This window comes from Geotrypetes seraphini, chromosome 14, assembly GCF_902459505.1.
Source record: "Geotrypetes seraphini chromosome 14, aGeoSer1.1, whole genome shotgun sequence".
Taxonomy (NCBI): domain Eukaryota; kingdom Metazoa; phylum Chordata; class Amphibia; order Gymnophiona; family Dermophiidae; genus Geotrypetes; species Geotrypetes seraphini.
In genome coordinates this window covers 72,883,007-72,905,151 of record NC_047097.1, presented here as the reverse complement: position 1 = coordinate 72,905,151, position 22,145 = coordinate 72,883,007, and the positions used below count along the sequence as shown (strand labels likewise).

Sequence of the window (22,145 nt, the reverse complement as noted above, 5' to 3'; positions counted from 1 at the left end):
GGGGAGAACGAAAGAGATGCTGATGGACAGGGGGGGTGAAGAAAAAGGAATGGAGGACTAATGTTGGACAGGGGGAGAAGGAAACAGGTGCTGCTGGACAGGGGGGAGGTAAAACAAAGGGAGAAGGGCTGCTGCTGCATAAGGAGAGCAGTGAAGGGGTGGTGGTGGACACAGGGGAGGTAAAAGGAAGGGAAAATGGACAGGGGGAGCAGGCAAGGGGTGATGATGGACAGCCAAGGAAAAAGAAAGGCAGAAAGAAAAAAAGCGACTAAGGAGTTGAAACTAAGGTTTCAACTGGTTGCCTGTTACATGTCGCATAGAATATAACATTTTGACAATTTTACATCAGGTAGTATATGAGAAGGCACCGTGGTATTTACTATCTTGATCCCTGCAATGAAGTTAACACTTGAGCATGTCCATGGCATATACTATATATCAGTGGTCTCAAACTCGCGGCCCGCCAGGTACTATTTTGAGGCCCTCGGTATGTTTATCATAATCACAAAAGTAAAATAAAACAGTTTCTTGATCATATGTCTCTTTTGCTAGAAATGACAATATTATTATTAAGACTTAGCAAAATTGTCCTTTCTGTAATAAGACATTATTTTTTCTGAGGCCCTCCAAGGACCTACAAATCCAAAATGCGACCCTACAAAGGGTTTGAGTTTGAGACCACTGCTATATATGAAAACCCCCAAAACCATGGATCACGGCAATTTCTGTGGCTGGCCTATGGTACATTAAGGCTTTGTAAAATTTGAAGTCTTTCAAGAAACTTGAAAACTCACCTGTTTGTCAGCGCATACTTGTAGACTTGGTATACTTTCTTTTTTTCAGTCTTTTAAGATTGAAGATTTGTGAAAGTTTGTTATGTTATGTTGTAGTAATTTAATTTGTGTATGTAACTACTGTAATCCACTTAGGTTCTAAGATGAATAGAAATTTTTAAAATCAATCAATCAATCAACTAACTTCTAGAGCTTTTTGACTTATTTTGGCATCAGGTACCCTGTCTGAAGTGATTATAGCTTTGTTGTTCTACTAGAATTTGGTAAAAAGATTTCCCTGTCTTAGGAGCAACAGGCCATTTTGAATTTCCAAATAAAGGCCAAAGTCTGTACCTAATAATCTAAAAGAGAAGAGGCGTATTTGGAAGCCTTTGCGAAAATGTCGGTGCTTTGAGTAAGAAACTGAAAAACATGTGATAGTTGTGTTTAAAGTTTGGGAGACAAAGATTTCAGGACCACTACTGTTCCTTCTGGAAGAGATCAAACCAGCTCTGTCACTCAAAGGCCCAAACGACTGTCTTATTTTGGTCACACCGTCAAAAGAGAGAGATCACTGGAGAAGGACATCATATTAGGGAAGATCGAAGGAACCAGGCAAAGAGAGTGACCCTCAATCAGATGGCTAGACACGTTGAAAACAACCATGGGGATGACGCTGGAGGACCTTTCCGGACTAGCATAAAACCAATTTCTTTTTAGATCTGCAATTCATCAAGTCGCTAGGACTTGAGCACGAGTTGAGGGCATCTAACAAACTGTTCCTTCTAGTAAATTTCATTAAGTTGGAGAGGAAGTCAGTGTTGCCAGAACTGTCAGGCTTCTGTTGTTTCTGATAAGAGATAGTCACTGCTTGTAAATTAGACTGTCAACGTCTTTTTTTTTTTTTTAACTCATGAACAGCGCTTGTGCAACCGAGGCTCAGGTTGCCGCTTGACCATTCGGGGCATTTCAAGCTCATACAGATCTCCCCAGAGGGGGCTGGTCTACTCTTTACTACAAGAGACTTCACCTTAGGCTGGTCCCCACAAGGTCCACCACAAGGTCTACCTAATGTGATACTGAAGTGGGTGGAGGGAAGTTTCCCATGGCAGTTGATGGAGGTGCCAAGGGGCAGGACACATTGACAGGATTATTGCGGGATTGTAAAGGGAGGGGCAAATGGTAACCGAGGCAGGGAAGATGAATTCTGATTTAAACACCTGAGAAGATACAGTGGTTGAGGAATGAGTCTTCAGCTCTGAAATAACAGATGTTAGGTTTTATTCTACTAGTTTCTGCTTTGACCGTGCACATATTCTACTTCAAGAAATCGCTGAAGGAAGGGATGTGGGCAGAGGTTATGGGTGGATTGTGGCCCCAGCCTCCATAGACAGAGGCACTCTAAAGTGAGAATGCATTGGGGGAGGGAGGAGGGCTAGAGAATGTGTGATGGGCAATAGCATTGCACAAACGAAAGGTTGATCCTTGATGCTCCACAGAAGTGGAAGTCTAACAAAAACACTGTGGAGAAGATGATGGTCAAGATGGAAGCTTTATTGAAAGTACAATCCAATAATCCACATGGAGACGTATCTAGGACCCAAATCACTGGGGACTATGGAGCCAACACGGTCCATGTTTCGACAAAACTGTCTTCCTCAGGGTCCCTGAGAGTTCTGTTTTGAAAACTCGTATATCAAAGGCTAAAACCAATCCTGAGCAAAACTCTGCACAGATGAGATATCCTCAGAGGTGGGAGAGAAAGCAATGCAACCTCATCCTTCTGCCATTCACAGCTCTCTTTTCTTGTTTTTGGCTGGTCCTCGGAGGCACCCTCCTTCAACCAGCCTGTGCGTCTGGTGCCCTGGGCACAGTGAAGAGCGGAGGAAGGATGAACCAAATGTGATAGCAGGGAGGGCACAGGGTGCATGAGAGCAGGACCGAGTGCTGCGTTCGAAAGGGTCCATCCAGTCCTAGGGTTACCTCATGGACTCTTGCTTTTTCTAGGGAATGCAATGGGGAAATGGGAAGTCCAAGTCCCTGCTTGCAGTCAGGGCCAGCCCAAGGATATCTGATACCCTAGACAAATCTTCAGCTGTGCATCCCACCCCCACCAGATAGTTTGCAGCTCAAGGCCTCCCCTCCCTAAACACACACACACGCTCTCTCTCAAAAAACCCATTCATTACAAACCTACACACACGTAATAGTTTAACATACTTAATTTTCAACCCTTCAAACAGTTCTCAGAGTTGTGTACAATTCATAAGAAATATAAAAACTCTTGCTCACACCCATCCCCTGACCAGTCCCCTGACATTGCACCCACACATTCCTAGGGTTACCAGATGTCTGGGAAAACCTGGACATACCCTCTTTTTAGAGGACTGTCTGGGTTCCAGGCCTGGGTTTTGGTAAGCCTCAATGAGCTCCAGCCACATCTAGAGGGCCTCTGAGCATGCGCGGATGACATCACACACATCCGCTCATGCTCCAGGCCCTCCAGACTTGACTGGAGCTTATTGGGGAAGAGAGGTGGCTATGTGGGGGCGGGGTCATGTGTCCAGGGTTTTGCAGAAGAAAATATGGTAACCCTACACATTCCTAAACAGCTAAACTCTCCCTGGAGAGAGAAATATATCCCACATACCACTGATATACACAAACAAGCCCCTCACATTCACCATCGATCATTATGCAACATCATAGTCATTCTCACCGCACACCCTACTGAGACACAGTTTACAATGGTGTTCATCCAAGTCCCCCTCTCCCCTCCAACAGACATGCTTAAATTGGTGAATGTGACACTATCACACTCTAATGCCTTAATCCAGTGAAGTTGGGTGCCCAACGTTATGCGTAGCTCACAAAGTTGTGTGCGCAATTTATAGCAAATGGTCTGTTATGCAACTCTCTTATGAGGGAGAGCTGAAAAGTTCTTAACCCAACAAAGAAGGGAATGATGTGGAGCCATGAAACTTACAAGTTATTCCATACTTTTCAATGAGGCAAATGCATCTAGTAAATCGGGAAACCAAGTCATTGTGACATCATCGATGAGGTTGGCTCTTAGACATTGGTGGAATGAGGCATTATGACATCACAATAGGAGGGGCCGGGAAAGGTTCTCAGCCCAACCAAGAAAAGAATGATGTGGAGCCATGAAACTTACAAGTTATTCCATACTTTTCAATGAGGCAAATGCATCTAGTAAATGGGCACAAGAATGGGGAAACCAAGCCATTGTGACATCGCTGATGAGGTTGGTTCTTAGGCATTGGTGGAAGGAAGAATTATGACATCACAATACAAGGGGCTGCTAAAAAGTTCTCAACCCAACCTAGAAGCGAATGATGTGGAACCATGAAACTTACGAGTTATTCCACATATTCACCTCAAAGAGAGGACGCTTGAGTGGAGCTCCTTAAGAACCCTTGATAAAGCCTTTAATTGGTGAAATGGGTCCCGTCGGGGCAGGCTAGTGATTCTGCATATTAAAAGATAAGTGAAAATACTTTCTGTTGTGATGTTATTTGAAATGGTTTATTGAACTATGAAACAACAGTAAGTGAAAAACAAGACATCAAGGAGGAGGTGAAAATAAGGGCCAAGGATGAATATTATCATCCACTAAAAGCTTGAAACACACAATCCGTGTGCAATTGAGTGGATGTTTGAGACCCTCTAGACCATTTTATAAATTGGATACTCTGAAGTGGGGTGATTTGCTATTGTGGATGTTTCCAGTTTACCTCACTTCATCATCTTCTGTACCTTGTTAGTGTGGCACTAAAAAGTTCTCAGCCCAACCAAAAAAAGAATAATATGGAGCCATGAAACTTATAAGTTATTCCACATATTCAAGTTTGCAAAGCTCGCTCAGCTCGAGATCAAAACAAAAGGGAAGGGAGGTGGCTGCACTCGCTGGCCCCATGAGAATGTGAATCTAGCCCTAATCAGACTGGAACAAAACCCAAATCAGACTGGAACAACGCTGTAGTGCAGCCCCACTTTTAACCCATGGCTCGCAGAGAGGCAGGGCGGCAGAGAGCAAGGCGCTTTTTTGCACAAGGGAGATGTTTTATTTTTATGGCTTCAGGGTTGCAGAGAGCAGGACAGTCGGAAAGGACGTGAGCGACAGGTCCTCAGCAGTGGCTTCAGTTTGATTGGCCAGCCCAATCGGTGTTCCTTCTTCTCTTTAGCGAATCGAGGCTCTTCCTACTTTGCAAGCCGTTTCCCCTCATTTGCATGGGCGGATCGGGCAGAAGGTTAGTGAATCGGGTCACGGTCAGGACATGATCGGACTGTTTAGTGACTCTAGCCCTTAGGCTATAAGTGATATAGAAATACTTAAATAAATAAACAGTAATTAATACACGTTTGTAATGAGTCCAGTCCAGGGATTCATGCCAGCTGCGGCGTGTGCTGCTTCACTGCTCCAGAATGTCCTCTATGCATCCAGGCAGAGGTGCCAGATCTGTGGGTGCCTGAGGAAGCTCCATGTCGTATGCAGCACCCCCAATCATTTTAAAACATTGGCTCCTACGCTGGATAAATGGGGTCCCATGACAGCCACAAACTCAGAGAGCAGCAACCCGAGCTGGACAGAGTTGGAAAGCACCTACTAGACTCATCCAAAGCAGTTTACAGCAAAGCAAAGAGAATTACAACAAGCTGAATGTTAATAAAGTTATATCCTAGGTACAGTGTTTGCTCTATCAATTAAAGAAGACCAAGTGCCTCATGTATGTGATCTGTTCAAACGTATCAATGATTGAATCTCTCCAAAGGACGTCCACTTTCAGCCCCTCCACACTGAGATTTATCCGCCTTTCTTCTCCGAATACAGCCAGACACTTTCCACTGTTACTATGGCATGAGTAATGTCACGCTTCCATATATTTTGACACACGGCTGCACTGAGGGAGAAATGATAGCGGCAAAACAGGTTTGGAATTTGATTAGCTTATAAAGGTTACAGATTGCTGTTGATTGTGCTAGATAACACATAAGAGGCGGTATAATTAGTTCACACCATCTCATCGCACAGTAAATGCTACTGGAGTAATCTGAGGACATCTGAAGTTCAGTAGCTCAGGGATGGGATCGCAGTGGCTCTGAATGTTGCCAGGTTTGGATTGGAGACAGGATTACATAGAGCAGGGAGTGATGTCAGTCCATTTATTTGGCTGGCGGGGCTCGGCATCCCCACCAGCAAAGGTATACCTAGCACACCCACATGGGGGGAGGGGGAATGTGTCGTCCCCCCCAATCCATCCCTGGATGCCCCCCAAATTGCAGGGCTGGCCATGCCGAGAGAGAGAGAAAGCCTCTTGATAAAAATTTACCAGCACACCACTGGTTATGTTTGACCCAGGCGCATGTTAGGATGATGGAGCTTTGACCAGGGAATTGTCGCACAGTACTGATTAGGATCCAGTGTTCTTGGATTTGCTATCTACTGATCTAGACATTGCAGCCTGTGGAGAACACAAGTACCTCAACTGTGAAATTTTAAGGTTCTGGTTCTCCAAGTCGGTCACTGTAGCATGGAATGTTGTTACTCGTTGGGGTTCTGGAATCTTGATATTCTTTGGGGTTCTACAATCTTTTGTTACTCTTTGGGGTTCTGGAATATTGTTACTCCTTGGGTTTTGGCCAGGTACTAGGGACCTGGATTGGCCACTGTGAGAATGGGCTTGATGGGCCATTGGTCTGACCCAGTAAGGCTATTCTTATGTTCTTATGTGATGACCAGATCTATATGCGCTCTTGAGTCAAACTAACTCCTGATGGCCATACAGTGAGGGCCCCACGCCCCTCATGACTAAGTACTATAAGTCAGTGTTAATGGATTATGGGTCTATTTATGGACTTTGCTCAGCTATGTTCAGGCCAACAGCTACACTGGGTCAGAACAAAGGCCCATCAGGATCCCAAAAAGAGAGATTCCATCAATTATTGGTGCAATTGTTTTAAACATCAATTATAGTGGTGAGTCTCCCCATCTGTCACGAAGGAGACCAAGGTTCGATTCCCCGATGGAGAGCCACTTGGTAGAATCGTTGCCATTATTCCTAATCTTGTTGAGTTTCATGACATGAATAGCTAAGAAGTGGCTCGTTCCGATTCCTTTGCTCAAATCTGTCCGTTTGATGGAAACTTGTGCCTGAGCTTTTGAAATTGCTGGGAAGCTCATCTGGATTTTGATCTTTTAGCCTGTAGAAGGAAGTTATGGCACTTTCCTGTTAAGTAACATTATCTGGGAGGTGATCTGAGATGTTTTTGTTTAGCGAGTGGTGGGTTTTGAAGGATGGCTGGGAGTAAGAGGTAACAAAATATCATGCACGAATACAGGATGTCCGGGATGGTACTTGGAGAGACCTCCCAGGAAAAAGACTTGGGAGTTCTGATTGACAAGTCAATGAAGCCGTCCGCGCAATGCGCAGAGGGGGGCGAAAAGGGCGAACAGAATGCTAGGAATGATTAAGAAGGGGATTACAAACAGATCGGAGAAGGTTATCATGTCGCTGTACCGGGCCATGGTGCACCCTCACCTGAAGTACTGCGTCCAGCACTGGTCACCATACATGAAAAAGGACACGGTACTACTCGAAAGGGTCCAGAGAAGAGTGACTAAAATGGTTAAGGGGTTGGAGGAGTTGCCGTACAGTGAGATTGGAGAAACTGGGCCTCTTCTCCCTTGAAAAGAGGAGACTGAGAGGAGACATGATCAAAACATTCAAGATAATGAAGGGAATAGACTTAGTAGATAAAGACAAGTTGTTCACCCTCTCCAAGGTAGGGAGAACAAGAAGGCACTCTCTAAAGTTAAAAGGGGATCGATTCCGTACAAACGTAAGGAAGTTCTTCTTCACCCAGATGGTAGAAAACTAGAACACTCTTCCAGAGGCTGTTATGGGGAAAATACCCTCCAGGGATTCAAGACAAAGTTAGACAAGTTCCTGCTGTACCAGAACATACGCAGGTAAGGCTAGACTCATTTAGGGCACTGGTCTTTGAACTAAGGGCTGCTGCGGGAGCAGACTGCTGGGCACAATGAACCACTGGTCTGAACCAGCAGCGGCAATTCTTATGTTCTTACTCGCGGTTCTGCGACCTACCGCTCTCTGGAAACTCTCCGTCATAAGCAGAAAAACGGTGCAAGTTCTGAAACTTCTAGCATCATGTTTTAGAATGAAAAAGAAAGACTCCAGATCGGTTGGATCTAGCGATGAGCCACTCCTGTAACATGAAGGCCACTCTTAGCTTTCACTCACAGTTGTTCATTCTACTGTGTTTTGCCGAAAATAAGACAGTGTCCTATTAATTTGGGGTCCAAAAAATGCACCAGGGCTTATTTTCGGGGGATGTCTTATTTTTTTTTTCATGTCCAACAATCATCTCTCCCTTCCTCTCCTCCACCCCGATTCTTCCCCTTTCCTTTCTCCCGCCCCCCATGTACAGCATCTTTCCTCCCCTCTCACTCATCCCCCTGTGCAGCATAACCCCACTGACCTACCCTCCATGTGACTGACATACCACCGCTCCAAGGTCTCCAAAAGGGCTGCTTCACGGCCTTCCCCGCTGGGACCTTTCCTTTGCCACATCACTGATATCATTGGAGCGGAGGTATGTCAGGTCTCACCCGGGTGGCGGTTGCTGAATCGACGAGCCTGATTTATTTATTTATTTATTTTTTGCAAATCAGGCAGGGATGGAGTCAGGGAGTGTCTGAAACATTCCCGGTGGGGGGGGGGGTGTCTATCTTAACTAGGGCTTATTTTTGGGATAGGTCTTATTTTCAGGGAAACAGGGTAGCTTAGGGTGACTTTTCTGCTGATTGTATTAATTGTCTTCACTGAAACTTCCCAGTGATAAGAGCCTTGTGGGAAGTAACTGCTTCCTCTCTGTTCTCTGTTGTACCCAGAGCTTCTGCTTGTGTCTTTCAGGGAAGATGCCCTCTCTGGAGCTCAGCTGTAGCACTGGCCCACATCAGGTGGTCCTGAAGCCCAATGAGGCATTCATGCTGGACTGTATGCTGGAGGTCACTGACCAACCTATAAACATTATCTGGATGAAGGACGGGGTCCCCGTGCTGGAGCAGGAGCATCTCCGTGTGCTTCCCAATGGCTCCCTCCTCATTGTGCAGTCTTGGAACGGCAGCATGGAAGCGGAGAGTCAAGGCCCTGAAGGGAGATACTACTGCACCGGCCACACTGCTGTAGGGGCTGTGACTAGCAGGGCAGTCCTGGTCAGGTCCGCAGGTGAGTCCCGGTATGAGGGAGGCCAAAATGAAGGCTTTAGGCAAGCTGTTGGGGGCTCGGTTCTTTGGGGAACTATGATGGGAAAACCACTGCCCTTTCAGTTATCACTGCAGTGTGCACTTCTTGATGGTGTCATTGAGTTTAGGTGAATCATTGCTGTGTCAGTGTTATCAGTGCCGTGTGCACACGTGTGGTTAATCAGTCTCCTTTAGTATACTGATGTCCTTACTAGGTTGCATGCTGCGGTGGGGGTGTGGAGCATGGTCAGGACTCAGGAGTACATCCTCTGGTCTCTGAAGGGATGATACAGTTTCTTTCCTGACACTTCTTGAGGCCAAGTAAAGGCTTTGCACTCCTGGGTGTACAGCTCGGATTTACACAAACAAAAGGGATTTCATTTTTGTATTATTCTAGACCAGGAGATGCACAATGAATATGCATGAGATAGATTTGCATGGAATGCAGGTAGGCCATGCAGATTTATCTCTTGCAAATTCATTGTGTCCTGAGACTGAGAGAATGACAACTAAGCTTATTCCATTCAATTGTAATGTTTTCTTTTGTATATCGCTTAGAGCTTTATGGTCCTGCAGTATAAAAGCCAATTGTTAGATAAACTAATGCTAACCCTAGAAAAGTGAGTTGACTTTGTCTCAGACCCAAGCGTTACTTTTCCAGCATTACGAAAACCCTTTGGGGATTTAACACATCTCCCTGCTTTGCAGAGTAAGAGCTAATTCCTTCATTTAAATGGGCGTTTGCGAGGCGGTGTGCTAATTTTACTGCCTGCTTTTGCTTACAATTTAACACTCCTTCGTTGTCGAGCTAAAAACCTTATTAAATCATGAATAAAGTTTAACTTAGAAAAAGGTTCACTAAAACACAGCTCTTGGGGGAGAGGGCAGAGTTTTAGCAATGCTTAAAGCTCATTTCTGTGTGAAATGCAGGCAGGCTGGTCACACGGATCCACTTACACACAAACACACATATACATACACACCCGTGTACATGTGCAGATGTGAATGCTCCTCTCACCTACACGGAGTTACCTTCTGCAGTGTGTATACGCACACACAAGCACACATTTATACATGGTCACAGAGTTACAGCATGCAACACACACACATAGTCACACATGGTTACAACACGCAGCTCACACACCTCTCTGTGTCAGTGTTGCTGAAATGACTTTTCTCTACTCTGCTATAGTTTTTCCCCGGTTCCTGCAGCACCCAGAGCCCCAGAGCATACATGAGAACGGAGTGGTTCGTTTCCAGTGCCGAATCGATGGTTTGCCAGTTCCTACCATCACCTGGGAAAAGGACCAAATGGCTATCCCTTCAGAACCAAGGTGAATATATCCTGACTGCCTGTTTCTACACATGGGTTGTGAGCATCACTTCCACAAGGCCTGGCCATTGATACTGGGCTTTGTTAGTAGCTGTTCACAAGGACAGCCTAGGCCTCGACAGCATCCTTCAGCAAATGTCAGCACAGCGCCTGATGTACCATTAGACAGCAAACTTTGGCCTTTCCCAGCTCTGAGAGGCCTCCAGATGTTCTGACTACATTTATACAACGTTTATTGATTTCAATAAAGACTTGTCATCAAGTCCATCGTTTCTGAGAATCATAGCATAATCTGCCTTACACGCGAACGGCGCCGTTTTCAGGTGGCTGCCGATTTTAGAAACTGGACCTTACTGGTTAGTGCAGGAGTGCCTGATCTCGGCTCTGATAGAAAAAATTTTAGCCCTCCCAGATTTCCAAATTGCGGCAGGATGTCTCATCACGTCCCGCAGTTTTCCAGTTTTGGCTCTGCTAGGTGCACACTGAGGTTACATGGTAATCCATTTAAAGCAAATAGGAAGAAATGTTTCTTCACTCAATGAATATTTAAACTCTTGAACTCGTTGCCAAAGGGTTAGAGGACAGTATATGGGGTTTCAAAATGATTTGGACAATAATTCCAGGCTGGGAGACGTGACTTTCTTGATCTAAGAACCAGAGTTCACACTTAGGCTGTATCTAATTTAAATTTTCTTGCTGCTGTAAATAAGAATCTTCTTTCCTTTGACCCTAAACAACTTAAGTCTACGAGAGAAATCTAAAAGTTTGCTTACTAACCCTTAAGCACTTATTTTCCTTATTGCTCGCTAAAGTTTAGATTTTCTTTGTATGATTAGTTTATAACTCTTTTTCTGGTTGTTGTTTTTTGGCAGTCAAGGATGTATAATATTTAAAAAAACTGCAAAAAATAAACAAGTAGAAAGCTGATTTGATGACATGGACAGTGTATTGCTGCCCACCCCCTCTCCTCATCTTGCCTTGAGTTTCTCGTGCAAAAGGCATGAGTTACGTCCAAGTTCCCGAACTTGGCAGAATTCCAATGGAAGCATATTCCAAAGCTGGAGGCCAAAATAAGCAAAAGCCCTGTCAGGGATTTCAGTAATCGGTGAAAAGGCCAAAGACCCCCAATTGGAATAGAAAAACTAGACTGAAGCAAAAATAAACCGTCATAAAATGGGAGCCAAAATTGGCGTTACATTGCCAAGCGTTTGTTTTGGTTGCATGATGACAATGACATCATTGTCTCAATCCAGCACCTCGGAGGGAATCCTGACTAGAAAGGCCTCTTCAACACGATCTAAAAACGGCCAGTAAGAAACCTTCAAAAACAAAAAAACTTTCACATCAACTACTATTTCGAATTATTATTGCTATAGCTCTACCAGACGCACACATGAGACAGTCCCTGCTTGAAAGAGTTAACAATCTAATTATAAAAGACACAGATCAATAGAGACCAGACAATAAAAGATTCAACATCACCTATATCAATAAAGGGGATTTTCCTTTCACTGTCCGATTGACAGTTGAATCTCCAACATTTTATGAGCTTTGATCAACCCAGCTAGGAAAGAGTCGAGTTTCTTAGAACTAGAGTCCGTTTTCTACTTCTTGCTCAGAAATTGTCACCTTTCACCAGTCCAGTTTCATCCTGTGAGAGGCCTTAACCTTCTTTGCTAAATTCCACTTTACCCAAATTGTAGGCATCATCCAAACCGTCCCAATATTTTGAAAAAACTTTAAAAATACACTAAAATTTTTTGGTTGAAAATAAGAAACCTGCTTCTCACTTCCATTGTTCATAGCAAAGAAACAAAACATTTTTATGATTTTAAAAAATTCTGATTTATTTTCAACCTTTATTGTCTGTGTTAAGTACTAACGTCTAACTATTCAATTCTGGTCTCCTTATCTCAAGAAAGATATAGCGGCACTAGAAAAGGTTCAAAGAAGAGCGACCAAGATGATAAAAGAGATGGAACTCCTCTCGTATAAGGAAAGACTGAAAAGGTTAGGGCTCTTCAGCTTGGAAAAGAGATGGCTGAGGGGAGATAGGATTGAAGTCTACAAAATCCTGATTGGAGTAGAACGAGTACAAGTGGATCGATTACAAAGACTAGAGGACACTCGATGAAGTTACTTTTAAAACCAATAGGAGGGCATTTTTTTCACTCAGAGAAAAATTAAGCTCTGGAATGCATTGCCAGAGGTTGTGGTAAGAGCGGATAACGTAGCTGGTTTTAAGAAAGGTTTGGACAAGTTCCTGGAGGAAAAGTCCTTAGTTTGTTATTGAGAAAGACATGGGGAAGCCACATCTTGCCCTGGATCAGTAGCGTGGAATGTTACTACCGTATTTTCCCATGTATAGGCCACAGGAAATGCTAATTTAGGTTTTAAAACGCTTAGATAAGATGCCCCATGTTACTAGGCGTGGCTTATCTAAGCGTTTTAAAATCTAAAATGGCCTATACAATGGGGTGACCTATACATCCCTCCCCCCTCCGGTAAATACCATCGCTGGCTGCCTCCTGCCTTGTCGCGGCCAGTGGTGCAGGGCAGGAGCATTCTTTTCAGCATCCAGCCGCCGTCGCGCTGCTTCCTCAATGCCTGCATCAGTTCTCAGCCCAACCAAGAAGAGAATGAGGTGGATATGGTTCAATCAATGATCTGAAACAATGTCAAAACATGGAATTTTGTTTCTGCAAATTGGCACTTAACGAAATAAGATAATATTCTTTTCAGCTACAGTGGCAAAATAACGCTCAGAATTTAGGAAGTTGGGTGGTTGGCCTGAGAACTTTTCAGCACCCCCTCATACTAAATTCATCCAAATATACACAAATACCCTCACCCACAACACCTAGTATTAACCACCAGACACATGCAATCGCAGGGTCACATAAGCAGATGCAGCCGCTTGAAGTGCTTCCTGAATTGATGTCAAGCACCGGTTCTTTGGTGGGGTTCACTGTCCCCAAGTACAGGACAGTCAGTAATGGACAAGAGTGCAAAGGTAAAAATCGAAAGCAGGGAAGCTGGCACTGGTCTGTCCCAGATTCAGCTGAAAGGAATGGGCAACGCAGCAGCCTTAAGATCTCTGTATGGCAACATGGTAGAAAGATACAGTGGAACTGGAACAGGTACCGAGAAGGATAACCAAAGGGACTGAACAGCCCCACAAACATGATTAAGCAACTACAGACCGTTCAGAACCCAGCTCTCAGACTAATCTATTCACTCGGAAAATTTGACCACATCACCAAGGCCTACCTACGATTCGAGCTAGAATTCAATTCAAACTATACTGTCTACTCTTCAAAGTAATATACGGTACTGCACCTACCTACCTAAACAATCGCCTAAACCGAAACCTTCCACCCAGAACAAGGAGAACTCAGACCCCATTCTCCTACCCACCACTCAAAGGTACTCATTGCAAAAAACGATATGACAACCTCCTAGCAATGGAAGCAGCAAAACTTGAACCCTCCATCTCCAAACTGTTAACCACAACATCTGACTTCAAAGCATTCTGAAAAGAAATCAAAACACTACTATTCAAAAAGTATTTTTCAATCAACTTAATCTCTCCCTCTTCCTATCCCCTCTGTAATCTCCCATGTATTGTCCACTCCTCTGGTATCATCTCTTCAACGTCCCAAAAAGTAACCTGAAACCCAATTAATCAACCTGAAACCTAATATCTTCTAGGGCAATATATCCTGAAAACCTCAATATGTAACCTGTAACCAGCTATCTACCAATGTAACGAAGCCTGATATTTTCCAATGTAATGTAACCTGAAACCTCAATACGTAACCTGTACCAGCAATTTTCCAATGTAATACAACCTTCTGGAAATATCCAGCTCTCTTCCAATGTAATCCGCTTTGAACCGCAAGGTACAAGCGGAATAGAAATCACTAATGTAATCTAATGTATAAAGACTGGCTGAACAAGATCGTGAGATGAAGAAGAGGTCAATAAAAACCTGACTGGACGAAACGCGTTAATGAAACAGTTATTTGCTTCTTTTGACACACCATGGACCCATCATCTGGGTCTCATAGTAGGCTATGGGCTTATTTAAGTTTGTTTTCTAACAAAGTGATGTACATTCAGGTTCTGCGGTCCAGGTCCCAGTGCCACAAACCTCCTGCAGAAACTGGCATGGATTCTCCAAGGCTCAAGGAATACTATTTCTACGTCAAGGAGATATTTCAGACAAGTACTAAGAACATAAAGAGAGTCATCCTAGGTCAGACCTAGCATCCTGTTTCTAACAGTGGTCAACACAGGTCACAATTACCCAGCAGGATCTTAAAGAGCAGAATCGTTCCAAGTAGCTTCATGGAGTAGCTCCCGGTCTCAGTACGAGTTGAAGGAGTAAACAACTGTTCACTCTTTGCCTGTTCCACCCCACTCAGGATTTTATAGCTCTCTGTTCTATCACTTCCCCTTATATGACAGCCCTTATCATATAGGTCACCCTTCTTTCTAGTTCCACTAAGGAGCTGATTTTCAAAAAAGAGAAATGTCCAAAAGACCTCATAAAGTGGCCCTTGGACAATTGGATCGCCAAGACGTCCAAATCACCATTTTTGAAACCTACTTTCTAGTTGTTTTTTTATGCTGTTTCTCAGCAATGCGTCTAAATTTCTTGGGGACATGTTTTGGGTGGGGTTAGGGCGTGCTTAGGACTAGACCCGTTTTAAAAATGAAGATGTGCCAAAAAGGTGCCCAAACTAACCGGATGACACCCCCCCCCCCCCAATTCCCTCTCTGTTGTGCCACTGGTCTCTCTATCACAGCTGCAGATATTATGGCCAGTCCTAGGAGACCAGCAAGAAGGGTAGTCAGTCCGGTGGACCCCAGGGAAGAGGAGGCAGGCCCATATCTCACCCTAACTAGTGCCCCCCAAACCCCTTCTGTACTGACATGTAGGTGACAACTGCAGTCATAAGGGCAATAGGGGGGTTATACAGTTTTGGTGAGGTGGGAGAAACAAGATCTCAATCTGTATACTTTGGAGGAAAGGTGGGAGAGGGAAGATATGATAGAGACGTTTAAATAAAATACTAGAAAAAATGTCACTCACCAGCAGTGGGCTACCTCTCCAAGATCTAACATTAAGATCCAAAACAGGTGGAGAAAAAGTCTCAAAAACGTTTAAATACCTACATAATATAAATGTGCATGAGTCGAGTTTCTTTCATTTGAAAGGAAGCTCAGGAATGAGAGTTTCAAGTTTCAAGTTTATTTAATTTCTTTGATTACTTCACATAGTCCAAATCCAATGCGATTTACATAAGTTCAAAAATTGAGTAAAATATTAAAAACCGACAAACATAACATTCACTACTAATACAGTAATACATGTAAGGAGGGAGGCGGTTGACAGCAATTGACATAAATACAATTCTAAAAAATGTAAAAGTAAAAATAAAACCAGGGGAGGGTCAAGACACAGAAGGTTGGGGAACAGGTACCTGCTTAATTCTATTAGATCGTCTTCCTGAAGCTATTATAGGTTATAGGGCATAGGATGAAGTTAAGAGGTGATCGGCTCAGGGTGGTAGATACGTGGAAGTCTCCTAGTAGAGGTGGTGGAGACAGAGACTGTGTCTGAATTCAAGAGGGCCTGGGATAGGCACATGGGATCTCTCAGAGAGAGAAAGAGATCATGGTTACTGCGGATGGGCAGACTGGACGGGCCATTTGGCTTCTATCTGCCATCATGTTTCTTTGAAAAGAAAGCTCTATGACCTCACAATGCAGGTGTAAAGAGCCTTAGCCTATATGAAGAGGAGATGCAAATGTTAAGAGCCTTAGCCAATAGGGAGAGGAGGAGATAGTGGATGCTCCAGGTGGGCAGACTGGATGAGCCATTTGGCCTTTATCTGTTGTCACGTTTCTATGAATGAGAGTCTCAGCATTTCTGAAATTATATGGATCCATGTGCCAATATCACTTCCTCTCCTTGTTGCACTGAGGAGACTTTAATGTTTTATTTCTCATCACCTCAAAGTCTTTGGCCCTTCTTCCATGCTCGACTACTGTGAGAAGTGTGTGCTTGCAGAGTGTAGAGAGGAGGTGTGTACAGGTGAAGCATGTTTCTGCTACGGATGCTGATGAGGTGCTCTGCCATGTACCATATGTTATACAGGTGTGTTTGTAGAGCATGTGGGTAACGTCTGGCTTTTCTCTTCTATTCCAGCAGATTCCTAATCTTTCCGAATGGTGCGCTACAAATCAAAAACGTGCAGGAGAAGGACGCAGGATCCTATCGCTGTCTTGCAGCCAACACGGCTTGGAAGCGGTACAGTAATGAGGCCCGTCTTACTGTGATACAAGGTATGGCCAGGTGGAGGTCTGCCAAAGGCAGGGTTGCCATATGGCTCCAGAAAAAGGAGGAGGGATTAAGACATCTGGATTTTACTTCCATTGCTTTCAATAGAAGTTAAGCCCAGATGTCTCAATCCGTTCTCCTTTTTTCTGGAGCCATATGGTAACCCTAGCCAAAGGGTACATCCCTCCACCTTTCTTCTTTCATCCTCTTCCTAGCATTCTTCCCTTTCTAGGCCATTTTTACATCGTCTTATCCATTCTAGAATAGAAAGTTACTCGGGAACAGAAATTTTCACCTATCCTCACCTGTCCCTACTGGAGTTTAACCCATCCCCACCTGTACCATCCCCACCCATTCCTGCAATTAATGTGTAATTACTGACCAATGAGTATTCTGACAGTCTGGTGTTCTAGCTCAGTGGTTCCCAACCCTGTCCAGACCAATTGGGTTTTCGGGATTGCCCTAATAAATATGCATGGAACAGATTTGCATGCCTGTCACTTTCATTATATGCAAATCTCTCTCATGCATATTCATTAGGGCTAGCCTGAAAACCCGATTGGCCTGGTGGTTCTCCAGAACAGAATTGGGAACCACTGTTCTATCTGACTTGCTGGGAATTCCAAGCCTCACTCTGGCAACATCAAAAATTTTGACTACACTCCTGTTTGTAACCCGCAGCAACTTCTGCAATCCCCTTGGAAATTCCGCAAAACCAGAAGTTATTCCTATGGGATTTCTGTAGTCCTATTTCCACGCAGCAGGAGAGGGTTGGAGAAACAGCATGGAGGGAGAGAGGGCTGGAGAAGCATTATGGAAAGGAGGGAGTGCTGAAGAAAAGAGCATGGAGTAGGGTAGTGCTGGATGGGAGGGGAGAGGCAAAGAGGAGGTTGGAAGGAGAGAGGGGGACACCCATTGGAAGGGGGAGTTGGTTGGAAGGAGAGAGAAAAAAAGAAGAACCCACTGGAGAGGAAGGTTGGAAGGAGAGAGAGAGACAGAAGTACCACCCATGGGAAAGGAGGGTTGGAGGGAGAGAGAGAGAGAAAGAAGCATTAAGGGTACAGAGGATGGGAAGGGGAACCAAGGAAGTGGGTGAAAGGTGGTGGTGGAGTGTGGATGGGGTCGTGTGTTCTCTTTTTTGTCACCCTACACCAGCCACAGTCTCAGGTGCCAAGTCTTCCCCTTGAAGAAGGCGAATCAAGGGATGCTGCCAAGAAGTGTGAGAACACAGGCTATTAAATACTGTACAGCATGAGTAACTCTTTCTCCTTTTAAGTTACCCTTTCCAGGAAGGATACTTTTTGGCCAGTCTGTCTCTCTTGTAGGAAAACTCTCTGTCTTGTGTCTTGTTTGTTTAACACCTGTTTGAGGTGAAGAGGCTGTGGGGTCGCTCTGGATTATTCTGCAGTGGGTAGAGGCCGTCCTCTTTCCCTTGGAGGAACAGTGGAGAAAAGAGCAGGAGAAAACCAAAAACAAAAGAAATATATTTTGGCTGGAGCAGCCTGAAAGGGACATGATGGCAGATAAAGGCCAAATGGCCCATCCAGCCTGCCCTTCCATGGGTTCCATGCCTGGCTGCCTGATCTTACAAAAGCCCATAAGAACAGGGAAACTGAGCTTTACTAATTGTGGAAAATCTACAATATTCTTGTTGCGTTGTGTGTTTTGAGAAAAGCTGTGGATTAACGCAGAGGAAATGAACAAGTAGAATTCTATCAGAACCACTTTGGACAAGCTCCAGGTGTAAATTCAACTGCTGGCGACAATGCAGTGAGACAAAACCAGGACTGGCTCAGCTCATTTTGGTTGCACCGACCAGCACTATAGGGCAGTGTTTCTCAACTTGGTCCTGGAGTCCCCCTTTGCCAGTCAGGTTTTCAAGATATCCACAATGAATATGCATGAAAGAAATTTGCACATAATGGAGGCAGTGTATGCAAATGAAGTTTATGTAAATTCAATATGGATATCCTGAAAACCTGACTGGCAAAGGGGGACTCCAGGACCAAGTTGAGAAACACTGCTGTAGGGCTTTGGAAGACATCCGAAATTGGGGTGCTCACAGAAGTAGCCACAGATTTTCAGAGAAAGTCTTTCAGTTCTGATAGCAAGCAGTGTTAACAGTGCCTGGCAGAGGTTTGGACCAATCGTTTATTCACTCATTCCCTCACAATCGGCCTCCAGTTGGCATGACACTCCTTGGAAGCTGTGTGTGATAGAGCCTTACCGAGACTTATGTCTCATATAAAAGGATAGGCGAGTATAGAAAGGTGGACCAAACCATTTACATAGACTTCCCTCATGGGAGAGATGCCACAGTGCTTCAGTTCCATGTTTAATAGAGAGTTATAGAGGCAGAGCCTAGGAATTGGCGCTTAGAGAGAGAGGTGTGAGACTGTGTCTCTAGTGACGACATTTATGTTGGTTTCAGAGTGTTGGATCTTTCTAATTTTAAACGTTTTCCATTCCTGTGTGCTTACTTTTCTCTAAGCATCTTTATGATAAAGCTGTTAAGGACCTGATCTTCCTTTGGGAACTGTTCATCATTCTGTTTGTTTTCTGAATTAGTTTATGGCCTGTCTTTAATTTATGCCATGTTTCTCCAGTGTGGCATCCCTCTGCACATTTTGTAAGTCGTGTATTTGCCACAGACGTAAGCAGGAAGGTATGAAAGAAAGCAGATTACTGGTGGCAACAAGCAGAAATCTGGGGAACAGGAAGCCACGGTGGAGCACTTAACAATGAACGGGGCCCATTACACTCTGTGCCAGCAGTGCCCGTAATTTATTTATGTAAATTAAACCTTGTACAGAAGCTTGTTTGGTGTCAGTTTCAATTCTGGAAGATTGATCTCATTGGAGCTCTGGGTGACTAATTGCTTTACAATGAGTCTATCATCCACTGTTCGGTAACCAGGTCACGTTCTCTGCCTCTAAAAGGCAGCCCAGCGTTGCTGCCATGATGCAGAAGAGCCGTGCCATGGCTGATGACACCACAGGTTACATGTGCTCCAGCAATGATGTCATCACTATGAGACAGGATGGAATTTCAGGAGTCACTTTTATAATGGTTTTTGGATGAAATTATTAGTTCAATTGGATTTACAGAAACAAAGGTCAACAATTGAGGCTAGCAGCGTGCCAGATTTTAAGAAAAGATGGGATTGGCACGTGGGATCTCTTCATGGAGGTAGTTAGGGGGTGGGCCATTAGTGTGGGCAGACTAGATGGGCCGTGGCCCTTTTCTGCCGTCATTTTCTATGTTTCCATGTTTAATTAGGTTATCTACGCGATTAACTTTCAAGGGGTGGGGAAAGCTGCTTCACTTTCTAGGAAGGTCTTAATGGGACACATTTGGTGTATTCCTGCAACAGTCTCGTCCTGGACAGCTAACAGTCACACATTTCCAGTACGAGCTTAAGAAACTTCCTGAACGTCACAAAGTGGGAAGAGCTGGGAATGGAAGCCAAGCTTACAGACACCACAGCTCTCTGATCCCAAGCATAGTCAGATGGTAACAGTGGAGGTGGATTGGCTCCTGAGTCCGTCGCTGTCAGTAACAATGTGCTTTTTCACACCAGGTGTGAGATGGCTTTCCAGTTCATTAACCTGCCTTCTGCGTAATGATTTGCCCTGAAAGTGAAACCTAATTGCATGCTTTGGCTAATCTGTCACTTGAGCTCTTTTCTTGGATTCGCAGAAACAATCTGAGGAACGTATTTGTTTGTTGTGCAGTTTTCGTAACACAAGGGCCACTGGTTCCCCTAGTGTTGGATGAAAGCTATTCTTTTCTCTCCCAAATATCCTGCTCTCTCCGTCAAGGGCAGCTAGCAATAATCTGCTGGCCCCTCTCCCAGTCTGTCCCATTGTTCTCACCTGTACTGCTCTAGCTGCGGAAGCGAATCTGCCTTCAAGGGTTGACTGCTTTTCTGGTCTCTCTGCTTTCTCTTCTAACCAATCTCTCCTCTGCCCTCTCCTCCCATCCTCTTGTCTCTCAATAGAAGAAACCTCTGTGCCCATATTCTATAAATGACACCTTAAGTTAGGTGCCTAACTTAATCAGTAAAAGCCATTTAAAAAGGTTTTAAAATCTTTTTTTTTAAATGTAGGCGCTGAAAAACAGCACCTTCATCACATCTATAGATGTCTTGGAACGCCTAAGGTCGAAGAACAGATAGCGTTGCTGGTTTTAAGAAAGGGTTGGACAAGTTCTTGGAGGAAAAGTCCATAGTCTGGTTTTTTTTTTTTTAATTCTTTATTCATTTTTAAAACTTTCAATAAGTGCAGTATAAGATAAAATCATTTTACACTTTAACATCACTTAATATTCTACCAAAGTCTAATTCACATCAAATATCCCTCCCTCCCACATACCCAACAATTGTCCTTAAAACATAAGAAAATATAAAGTATTCCCCCCCACCTGACTTGGACATGTATGTTCACAGGGAAAAACCAATATTGTTATTGAGAAAGACATGGGGGAAACCACTGCTTGCCCTGGATCGGTAGCATGGAATGTTGCTACTTTTTGGGGTTCCGGAATCTTCCTATTCTTTGAGATTTTGCCTGGAATCTTAATACTCTTTGGGGGTTCTAGAATCTTTTGTTACTCTTTGGGATTCTGGAATGTTGCTACTCTTTGGGTTTTGGCCAGGTACTAGGGACCTGGATTGACCACCGTGAAAATGGGCTACTGGGCTTGATGGACCATTGGTCTGACCCAGGAAGGCGATTCTTATGTTCTTACCCAAGGCTACAAGGACCATTGGCAGTGCACAGAACACTGGAGTAGCCCCAGTGGCTCTTTGGCTCATTGGATTTGGAGCTCTTTGTGGATATCAGAGATTTAAGTATTGTGAAGCTCCAGGATGAAGACCTTTCACAGGGACCAAGTGCCTGCTCTCATCTCTGGCTTTCTGGTTCCACCTAGTGGAGACCATGAGCACTGCAGGAATAAATATCAAATTTGAACAGATCTCTCTATCCAAGAGAATGGGAGCCTCAGAACACAACCCATAAATCAATTAAATATTAAGATGGTCAAAATGATTGTCTGATGGGTTGGGGGGGTTCATGGAGCTGCCCCATGAGGCCCAAATGGGGCAAGGTCGTAACAGATTTTAATGGGGAAACAGGGAGGGGAGAGAGTCAAAGAGGAGGTTTGTAATGGGGGCAGCTTTTAGTGACAGGCTCCTTATGACTTTACAAAACTACTCCTGGACTTGGCTCAGTTTCTGAGATACTAATCTGCATTTTACAGCTTCTTATGGTAGAACAGGGAGTGAGTTTATGGATGTCCTGGACCATGTCCATAAAACAACTGCTGGCGTTAAAAACGGCATTGTATCAGAAGCCATCAGATTGTAATACCCTTTTGCAATTCCACAGTTTCCAGCCTCAT

The 22,145-nt window shown here is 44.2% G+C and overlaps 1 protein-coding gene across 7 annotated transcripts in view; it reads left to right on the top strand.

The window, feature by feature from the left end:
* IGDCC4 (immunoglobulin superfamily DCC subclass member 4) overlaps positions 1 to 22,145 on the top strand; it is a 54,960-nt gene that overhangs the window by 4,279 nt on the left and 28,536 nt on the right. For 5 of the 7 annotated variants that reach the window (XM_033920125.1, XM_033920126.1, XM_033920123.1 and 2 more), the window contains exons 2-4: positions 8,729 to 9,043; positions 10,253 to 10,394; positions 16,611 to 16,747. In XM_033920125.1, the coding sequence (XP_033776016.1) occupies positions 8,729 to 9,043; positions 10,253 to 10,394; positions 16,611 to 16,747 (594 nt within the window). The remainder of the gene's footprint in view (positions 1 to 8,728; positions 9,044 to 10,252; positions 10,395 to 16,610; positions 16,748 to 22,145) is intronic. The other 2 variants (XM_033920124.1, XM_033920122.1) reach the window with 1 other exon arrangement.